The sequence below is a fragment of the Egretta garzetta genome, unplaced genomic scaffold (assembly GCF_000687185.1).
Source record: "Egretta garzetta isolate BGI_Z169 unplaced genomic scaffold, ASM68718v1 scaffold132, whole genome shotgun sequence".
Taxonomy (NCBI): Eukaryota; Metazoa; Chordata; class Aves; order Pelecaniformes; family Ardeidae; genus Egretta; species Egretta garzetta.
The window spans coordinates 135,934-146,890 of NW_009258892.1; the positions used below are offsets into that span (position 1 = coordinate 135,934).

Below are 10,957 nucleotides of genomic sequence, written 5' to 3' on the forward strand. Positions count from 1 at the left end.
GACTTTTGTGTTTTGGGTGGGGGGGGGGGAGGTGGGTCACCTGCAGGGAGTAGGTAAAGCTGCAGCTGTGCCCTCTGTGCTGGTGCACAGGGGTGAGTCAAGGACAAGCAAGCACCACTGGGATCAAGGGACAAGGATCCTCCTGTGGCTCCCTCAGAGCCATCCTTTTGAGTCGAGGTTACAGTCCATTGCTTGGTGGTTTTCTCCCAAATTCCCCGGGGAAAACTGGCTCCTTGATTAATGTGTGTATGCATTGATATGATTTGTTTCCTTTTCATTCCTGCCCGTCCCTCTGGCACTATTATTAAGGCTTTATGGATAAGAATTAAGTCTGTGCTTCCCTCAGATGACCCATGCTGATAAGCTGCTCTGTTCATTTTGACTGGCTCTGCACACCAAGGCCGTATTTTTTGAAGTTTCAAAGCACTTCTGTAAACAAACTGTAGCTTTACAGAAACTCCCCTTTCTGTTTCCCGCCCTGCTCCCTGCATCAGACACCGATGCACTTCTTTGCCCTGAAAGAGCCGCTTCCCATTTATCCATGGCATTTTTAAGCATAAGTATAGCCAACTAGAATTTTAAAAAAAAAAAAGAGAGAGAAAGGGAGATTTTTCTTACACTTTTTGTTAGGATGTGCTGTGTACTTTTGGCTCGTCTTCGGGCAGGACTACATGCTGCGAAAAGAAGAACAGGATCACGGTCAGGATGCAGTGGAGGTGGACAAGATGAAATTACACAAGTCTCTAAAAGTCCTCCGTGAGAATACACTGGGGGCATGGTGGGGAGTGGGGGGGGAAAAGAAGAAAGGGTCTAAGGAGGATTCCAGCTGAAACAATGCAAAAGAGAGTCCTCTTTAATGTCATCTCAGAGACCATGCTCTGGCTCAGACACCCGTGGACACGGGGCAACAGCTCTCCCACAGGCTTCTGGGAGGAACCGTTGTCCTTCTCCTTCCTGAGCTTTGATCTGCTGATGTGTCAGAAGGAAATGAGCTTCCCTTTCCATCCAGTCACCTTCCTACATGCCTAATGTATACATCAGCTTTGGAGAGGCCCATCATTTTATCTAGATGGGGACTTTTTCAATAAGCTCAGACTCTTCCGTGGCATCATTTCACGTTTACTGCATGATGTCCAAAGCACAACATTTGCACTAGGCCTAGTCTTTTCAGTCCTCACAATGACCTGTTCAGTTCTTTAACTTGGGACATTTTCCCTAGAGTCTGTTTCTTAATTTTATTTCTTAGACTCACTAAGACACCAAAACCACAGGCAAAGCAGAATCAGTAGCCACACAGGGGGCCAGGACCATAAGCCAAGTTTTTGAACAGACTGAAGCGATTGGTTTGGGTCAGGGTTTTTTTTTGGACAAAGTTCACTTCAGATTATTTAAACACTTGTTATTTCAGTTTGACTTGAAACTGGCCTGAAAGACTCTGCGATACTCCCAGCTCTCTCTCTCATCATATCCCACCTTTTGCTCTGTAAAATTATTACTCTCCCCTGTGTTCAGGCTACAGGAGCTACAGGATTTAGCAGCCAGTGACAGAAACAGGCCTGCAAAAACCTGCCAAATTCAGAGCATTAACTCCAATTCTAAAGGCTGACCCTGAGGGCAAAGCACGTGAATGGGGGTTTCCTATTCAGGCTCCATGTATAATCCAAGGGCTTTGAAGAGCCGGGAAGGTTTGTTATGGGATGACAGGTGACTCTTGCTCTCCAGGTGAGCTTTCCTTTACATTTTCAGCATACATTCAACCCCAGGAGTGCTTATCGCTGCGATGTATTAATGTTCACGAAGAGTTTTGAAGCTGTGGAAGCAGCAGGAGGTCATCCAAGACTGCTCATTACTGTAGCCAAACGCCTCTCCTCTGATGGCAGGAATAACAAGCGACCGGGCTTTCCAGGGCTCCGGGACAAGCAGAGCTGGCAGTGGAACCACAGTCACTCTTCCTAGCCAACTCCTGTTTGTCTAAAAGCCACCCCTCGATACCCCAGGGAGGATATAAATGCCGAGCATTAGGACCCCCCCGGATAGAAATAAAGTTTTGGCCTCCGCTCTGCCCATAGCGAAAGAGGACAGTAACATGGGAGGTGATCCATCTTCTCCAGAGTCCCTGCCAGCGACCCACTGCAGCACAGGGTACTTCCACACTGAACTCACCACTAGTAAGTTATCTGCCCGTATAGAACTTGAGAGAGTGCTAAGCTGTCAGTTCCATCAGGGTCTGTTTTGCATGGTGTGATAACCTCGGGGTCCCTACTGCCTTCTCCTTTTATATTTTAAACCATGGTGAGTGTGGGATGAAAACCAGACCAACATAATGAAGGTGGATTTTTTCCTAGGGATATGTTGTAACTTGTTTTTGAAGCGGCTGCAAACACCTTTACTACTGGAATTTCATCATGCAAGGGCTAAACTAATTGCCCACAAGCAAAACACTCAAGTGCGGAAAAGTTTAGTGATGCAAGGAATTATCTTCTTGTCTCTCTGGTATTTTATGTATTTTACTGGACAGTGCGAGGAGCACAATTTACATAGATTTCTACCAGAATCAAGTACTGCTGCGCCGTTATTAGTACCCAGGCTGGTGCACAAGGCACAACACGTAAGTGTGCCTAATGGTAATAAATTTGTATATTTTCAGAGTACATATGATCCACAGTCCAACTGTGTCTGTCTGCCTGTCGTCTGCCAGAGCGAGTGGCAAACGGCTTGCAGGGGCTGAAGAAAGGCAAGGCATGAAAGGGAAGTCACGACACCAGCAAACATGCAATTCCTTGAATAGCCATTGAAGGAAGAGTGAATCAGGGAGGCAGCCAGAAGTGACCCCCTTGCACAATGGCAGCAATGCAAACAGCGGGGCTGCAGGGCTCTCCCTGCAAACGTCATTTTTGTGCAGGGAGTGGGCAGCAGGAAGGGAAGAAAGAACCTTTGCAGATGATGTTCCTGGATTTGCCTGCAAAAGGATGTTTGTATGTACAGCCCAGCTCTCGGGCAACAAAAACAATTACAGTGATGGTTCACTTTGTCATTTCCACTTATATTCTGAAATTAAGCAGCTGAGAGCTCATGCTCGCAGCTTGCAAGTAAAGATCTGATCTGGCCTCACAATTTGTTTTCCCTGCTTTTACCTGCTTTCTTGTTGCTGAAATATGCAGCCATTGAGTTTAAACTAATTTGTCCAATCAAATGCAGACTGGGCTTTGTCCGGTTCTTACTCTTCATTACAAGCAATTAATGTTAATCATGCATTCATTTCCAGGGCATGGCTTTGGAAATGTTCCACTTATTGAGCCAGCAGACTTAAATTCAACATTCATGCAGTTCACCCGGTTCATCTGAGCTGCTAACTGCTTGCAGAACTTCATTTTCTTTTCTATTACACAGAATAGCCACACAGTTGCAAGCTGTCACTTTAGCAATTACCTCATAGGTATATCAACACCGATTCCAGATCTCCCAATTTCGCCAGCGCAAAGATTTTGCACAGCCACAATGTCGAAGCACCTGCACGGATTAGCTCCAGAAAGAAGCAGCCAGCGCTGGACTGCAAGCGGAGCACGGCACGGCACGGCAGAACGGATGAGCTGCTCACTTCAGAGATTTCCCTGATGCTAAACACCCCGTCCACCTAAAAGACAACACCGTAGCGGTTGTTACAGTTTTGATGTACTCACATTTGGATGAAATCACAGTGGTGAAAACTTCTAAATTTTCGTCGCTGCAGCTGTAAATCTGGTGCATTTTCCACCTCTCCCTCCTGACTGCCTTTCAGCCTCATGCAACTGCTCTGAACTTCTGGTAAATAGGTTTCACTAATCCAATCTGGCTCTGTGATCATTGTCCAGATCTACAAAGGACAGACTGATGCTGTGATCTCATCTCATTCCATATTCTTCATTGCAACATTTTCCGCTCCCATCTGCCTTTCTATGAATACTATTAATGCAAAGATTTAATTTAGCTGTTACTTAACCCTCTATTCAGATAGGAACATTTTATTTTATGTCTCCTTTTCCCAGTTTGGAGAATCCTCTACAGTAAATGGCTAATAATTAAAGTCTGTTCTGTGCAGCCAATGCATAGGCAAATAAAAATTATTTTTAAAATAAGTTGGTTAATATTTTGTGTACTTCAACACATTTATTGTAAAAATTTGCTCCTCCCATATAATGAGGAGCTGTTTCTAGGTGTATTAAGAAACGCATTTTGTGCTTTACCTTTTAAGTTCATAAACTGGTACCTGGATCCTGGGGACTTCAGTGTAAAATTTCAAATGCAGCGGCTTAAAGAAGGGCACGTCAGGCAGATGTACATAGGTCTATATGCCCCTACACTGCAGTGGCTGCAGAGGGAGGGCAGGTGGCTCAGCCATAGATGGGTTCCTACATGACTTGGTGGTTCTGGGGCCTAATTCCATATTTATGCACTTCAATAAAGGGTCTTCTTGCCAAAGCTTTTCATTCCTTAATGCTCCCATCGGAAATTGTTCCTTTCCACATCTACGAAAATCAGCCCCCTCAACTTCTGGTGACTTACTGCTGCCACGGACACCTAAGGTAGAAAATTTTGGCTTGCAGGCTCCAGCAACTGATATAGCAGAAACACTTTCAAGTGTGAATAATGATATTAAATTATATCAGTCTAATGAATAGCCTTCATTATTAGCACGTGTGTGTAATTAACACAAAAACTAGTGCTGTCTTCTCCTATAGATGTCTGCCACCAACAGTCCCAGATGGAAAGTGCTGGCAAACATGGGCTGTCATGGTCATATTCATGTAACATTTATTATTTGAAATAATAAATATTGGTCAAATACACATCCTGAGCCTGGAAGCATTTTGGTTGAGTTGAAGGTGCCACTGTTTCAAGAAAGAAATGAGTGAAGAGAAGCTGGTATCACTTGTCACCTCTCGGGACAGCCTCCTGCTGTCCAGGGGCAGCAAAGCCATTGCAGGGCTGGGGGCATTGTCCCAGGGAACCGTGCCGCGCTTGGAATGGGCAGTGGGCTGGCAATATAATCAAGCAAAAGTTCAATTAGTTTTTGATTTATTACGCCACATGTTCTGCTTGTATGACTGATGTCATTAACATCAGGCTCGGCTGGCGCATTCATCTGTCCCTGCCCGGCTCCCTCTGAAGGCGCACACACTCAACAGATGGGGAGCTGCACGGGCGCGAATGCAATTGTTTATCCCCCTATTGTTCCCGTGTCAAGCAATCAAACCAAATCCATTACCCACCGAGAAAAAGATCAGCGCACCGTCCATTCAGCAGTGAATGGAGCAGAGGCGGTTACGCAGGGAAGCTTTAAAGCTTTCAAAAGGATAAAAAAAAATAATGAAGAGCAACACTGAATAGTTGACCCAAAAAAAAAAAAAAGCGCTCTAACAAATCTAACCCACCCTTTATTTCACCTTTGCATATTCAGACCCCTATAAGAGGCACTTGAGTCACTGTTTTCCTAGTTATAGGTATGACCTAAAGATATTTTTAAACCATAGACATAGAATTGTTTAGGTTGGAAAAGGCCTTTAAGATCATCAAGTCCAACCATTAACCTAACACTGCCGTCCCACCACTAAACCATGCCCCTAAGCACCTCGGCTACCCATCTCTTAAATACCTCTGGGGGGGGGGGATTCGACCACTTCCCCGGGCAGCCTCTTCCAATGCTTGACAACCCTTATGGTGAAGAAATTTCTCCTAATGTCCAACCTAAACCTGCCCTGGCGCAACTTGAGGCCATCGGGGGGGGGGGGATTCGACCACTCCCCTGGGCAGCCTCTTCCAATGCTTGACAACCCTTATGGTGAAGAAATTTCTCCTAATGTCCAACCTAAACCTGCCCTGGCGCAACTTGAGGCCATTTCCCCTCATCCTATTGCCCGTTACCTGGGAGAAGAGACCAACACCCAAAATTATATCTGGGGTTTAACATTAGAACAAATATTTGGTGTTTCGTGATGTTGAGGGGTGGTGGGGATGTGGAAACTGAAGCGAGACTCAAGAGCTGGTTATCCACTGGCATTTGCAGCTTTCTAGGTTAGGTTTTGAGCAGGCAGGCTTTGAACACCTATCTTTCCAAGGGACACAATGCTCTGGGGATGAGCCTCTCTCTGTGCAGGGAGCCGACAAAAGGCTCTCGCATCACTTCCAGGCAGAAAAATAGGGATCTGGAGTGCCAATATAGTCTGTCTCACCTGGGAATGAATTTACCGCTGTTCATGAAAGGGAGTTTGCTGCTTCATTCTGCCCAGATCTCACAGGATAGTCGAGTACTATGAACATCCAGGGTTTTGCAGGAAATCTTAGTGTGGCTTCAAGGGAAGGACTGCACATATTGGGCTACTTTGAGTTATTTTGCATAAATGTCTTAGCTTATCTAGCTACACAATAGGTGTGTAATACCTGCCAAGGGAGTGTACTATCAAGCTCAACTGCATGCGACCTGCTTAAGAACAGCAGGCAGAAATTTTAGACTTGAGGAAGACACTCTCCACAATGTCCAACCTTGGGACTGCTTGCAGAACTGCATCAGATGATTAAATGTAGCATCTCCCCCCATCTCCAATCTGTGGTGGGAGCAGGAAATCAAACATTTATTGATCCTATGAATCCTTTTTTTTATTCCCCACATTGCATAAAATATCTAGAAACTAGGTTCAAAATTTTCCTCACTGCTAAACACAATTAATAAGCTGTCAATTTAATTTGCACGGTGCCACTACAGCCATGAGAAGACCCCAAAAAGTTTTTGCACTGGGGTATATTTTTGAAGACTCCCAAGCCAACAAGTGGAATCCAAATTCCTCACTGTGGGCTGCAATATATCTCTCTTTACCAAATACCTGAACTCCCAGTATTGCCAGTAAATGTTCAAAACATTTGCTGGTGGAAGAACTTGGTGACTAAAGGTGAATGGGGACAACTGAGGAGGAGGAGGGGGACAACTTAGGACCCACGAACAGACATACAGTGTCTGGCAAAACATCCATCTAACCTGAACCGCAGGTCTGGGACAAGGAAGGTATGTGATTTTGGGGAACGTGGGCACAAAAGAGGGAGAAGTGGAGAAGAGGAAGAGTCGTATGCTGAGGCTGAGGTAAAAATGACTGGTGAAAACATCATAAGGTGCAGTGAGTTTTGTCAACATGGCAGAAAATCCCAGAAGTTGGCAAAACATTCCTCTGGGGAGGTGGTGAGGGTATTTCTCCCATAGGCTGGATCTGTTCAGTCACGTGTGGAAGAAACAAGTGTAGATGCTTCTCCTGTTTACCAGGTATGCCAGAGTCAGTAAGCTTAAAAGGAATCCAATAAAACCAGATTTGAATTATAGTTACAAAAAAATATAATTAAAACTTTGAGTAATTTAGAGAAGTATCAGAAACCTTATTTATCCTGACCTTTGTAAACAAATAAGTGCCTTTCTAGAACAGTGTTCTTCCAGTGAAGTCACGGGGGGCATCCCTGTGCTCCCAGCATATACAAGGAATATTGCTGAGGGATTTCCCGGCCCGCGGAGGACACAGCTATTCCCAAGGCAGGTCTCTGGCTTCTCCCTGGATCTTCTACCCTGTTGCGTAAGAGGCGACTCTAATCCGTACTGAGCCACTTGAGCCTATTTCTCACTGTTAGCTGGGCAATATGATAAGGATAAACCACAGGTATTTTTGGCATAGGATTGTGAATCAGAGGTATGCACAGTTAACAACTTAAAAATAAGATGGGATAAAACTACCCATGTGTGCTGCAGGCATTTACTCTAGAACACTTCTGCGTAATGCAATGCAAGCGGCGTTTTTTGTGGAAGGAAAATTGCATTGTTTCATTTTAGGGGCAGAGAATTACAACTGCCAATGACTGAAAAGTAAAACCAACAAAAAAAGCAAAATATGAGGTGAGCTTCTCACACGTAGTCTTTTCATTTTTCTCTAAATGAAAGGAAGAGAGAGACAGATATGCTATCAACAACTTCACCCCATACTCACAGCAGTCTGCAAAACTAGTTCAAAATTAAAGTAGCACTGCATGGCTGAAAGGTCTGTGAATAAGTAAAGAACTTTGAGAAGTAACATTTTAATTTGCATCTGGCTGGAAGCTGCTGTAACAGATTTGACCCAAATGGGAATAAGATGTAGGCATTTAAAAAACATTTTGAACTTTATATTCACTACAGAGGGCCTGGAGAGAGGGATGAAAGTGTTGTGTGGTTTGCAAAGGCTACTACACAGACTTCTCTGCTAATCAGGAGAGGAAATACCAGCCAGACCTGGAAGCCAGGCTGAAAGCATCCCCCACTAGTTACCGAAAGATACTTCAGGATCCTGAGAAAAAAAACCAAACCCCACCACCAAGCCTGGTTGGCTCCTCTTAAAAAAGTTACATACAGATAATTGGACATTCACAAATTTGTCCTAAGCTTGTAAAACACACTTGAGTAAGTCCATACAGTGATTAGCGAGCAGCACAATGCTCAGCCCTGCAAGGTTCAAGTCCCGCAGAGCTTGTGCCAGCAGCAGGGATCGCACCCAGCCAGCATTAAAGCCAGGGCCAGGCTGAGCACGTGGAGGCTTAACAGGCTTCCCTACCCTGGTCATCCACTGGTAATCCACAGAAAGGATTAAAAATGTCAACAAAAGAGCGGTATGTCCAAATTGGGCTGTGACAACAACAGCTTATTAAGATACCGAACTTTAATTACATTTGTCCTCGATTAATTAATTTTTCATGCTAATTGATCAGTGAGGTCTTTATTCCCCTGATAAAGCACAATAATTTTTAGATGGGGCTTTTTCACTCCCAAGTTTTTCCTTTAAAACATTTTAAGATTATTTTGACTACTGGCGCCTGACATGAACATAATAATTTTTGGACAAACAAGCACATTAATTAAAACTTGTCCTGCGGTTTCTGGATTTGTGCAGTGGTAGCTCTCTTGCCGCAAGTGCATATTATGCCTTACACCATGCGGAGGAAAATCCACTGCTTGGCACAAACTACTTAGGATTCCTCCCATGGCTAAGTCTAACGAACGAAGCAACCTGAACTGTCACCTTACTTGTCTCCAGTGTGTCCTCACGCAGACATCAAGCTCCTTTTGCCACGTGTAACACACATGCTCTTGTGGGATGAAGGTCTTTGGAGGGTATCAGACGGCATCGCCTGCCCTGGCATAAGTTCTGCATGAAAATGAGATTAAATTTAAAACAAGGACCATCATTATTGGCAGTCAGAGAGCCCTGTGCCAGAAACTTAGAAAACAGGAAGCAGGAGAAGCTGCGCTAAAGGCACAGAAGCAGGATCAAATTTATGAGTCCCTTTTTGGTCCAGATTTAAGTTACGGTGCCTGCGTGAAGCAGCAAGCTAGCACAGGAGATGGCCCCACGACAGAGGAAGGTTTTAGGATAGGGTGGGCGCACCCGTATGGAACTGCTGTGTCTTGGCAATGTGAGACTTTTGAGGTAGCTTTTGTGTAACAAGTACGTTAAATGGCCATGCACTATATGGCTATGAGTCTGGAAGGAGAAACTGGGGGACTCCCTCACATGCCAATTATCCTAAAAAGGGTTTTGGAGAGATGAAGTGGGTTATCTTTTCTCCCTGCTGGTTTGGTCTTTGGCCTCTTTATTGACGTTGCCAGCAGGGGTGTCAAAGATCTTCTCCTTTAAGTACCTGACTTGTTTCTAGGAATCTGATTAAAGTAGATCGCCTCAGATAACGAGAGGAATTAATGCTCCAAATACATAGGAGAGGATTTTCAAGCTCATAAGCTACACAGAGGTCAGTCCTTTTCAAGTCACGCAGCCCGTAAGATCTTTGATTTTCATAGAAGTCATGATCTTTACTTGTCCTTTTCCTCTGTCCCATTCGCCTTTACACTTAAACACTTACCTATATTAATTCAGTTCTGGCTGTAATTTCTTCAGTTGCTCTGCCCACTACATGGCACATACTGTACAGAGGTAAGCTGGGAGGAAAAGGACAAAAGGGAACAGGAAAGCGTTTTTGGGGGCTTTGCAATAGACATCGCACTTTCTCCTCAATAACGACATAGTTTTAGATTCTACGCCCTTCGGGCCTTTGCAATGTTTTCTAAAACTCATCTTAGAAGTTCCTCTGAAGGCTGATGTTTCTGTATCCTCTCAACTTGGTCAGACAAGAAGAGGTAGACTCCTAGATCCTAGCTCTTCAACTTTGTATACTCCCTAGCCTGTAGCCATCTCATATACTCAGGCTCAATGTCTCAGCTGTAAGCAACTGTACGCATACCTCTACACACACGTCAGGTTTTTTTACCAATGCCTTGTTTGCTATGTACATGCAGATGTCTCCAGGGAGGGACATGCTTAGACCTTTAGCACCCATCAGCCAACCCTGCGCTGCCTTTGTTCAGCCGGTTGGCATTTTTAGCTCGGCTGCGTTGGTTGGGTAGGTCCCTGAACTGCGCTTTACAGTTGGCGACGTTATAATTTCTGACATGTGAAGTCACAAATGGTTACTTTACTATCAAAAATCTGCCCTCTAGCTCTGTGCTCACTTTTACCAAGCAGTCCTAATTTCAGGACTTCCATTGAAAACACAACTACAGTAGTTATGAAGTACATCAGCTTGACCGCACCAGGAACTAAATGTGGGAGACGGCTACACAAAGGCTGTGGGACATGCCCTTCTAGGAACGTCCTGACTGCCAGAAACATGCGTGGCACCACTGTGAGAGTGTCCGAATGGGACCCGCATGCTCCAGAAGTGGGAGCAGAGGCTGCAGGGACCACCGAAGTGCCACTGCTCGCAGCACACAGCTGCAACCCTTCCCGTCTTGGAAAGACGACCCCGGAGAAGGACCAATGCACCAAAACAAGGGCTACAGAGGCTCTGAGGGCTTAGTAGTGCAAGGCAAAGGCAATTCAGGCTCTGTTCATGTTAATTCCCATTTCTCACTGCTCAGATA

General features: G+C 44.9%; 1 protein-coding gene across 1 annotated transcript in view; it reads right to left on the reverse strand.

The window, feature by feature from the left end:
- Positions 1–3,747, reverse strand: part of VXN (vexin) — a 17,245-nt gene extending 13,498 nt beyond the window's left edge. Inside the window, exons 1-2 of the mRNA XM_009634119.1 lie at positions 3,681–3,747; positions 619–674 (exon numbers count right to left, since the gene is read on the reverse strand). Coding sequence (XP_009632414.1) covers positions 619–674; positions 3,681–3,747 — 123 coding nt within the window. The remainder of the gene's footprint in view (positions 1–618; positions 675–3,680) is intronic.
- Positions 3,748–10,957: the final 7,210 nt, after the last annotated feature.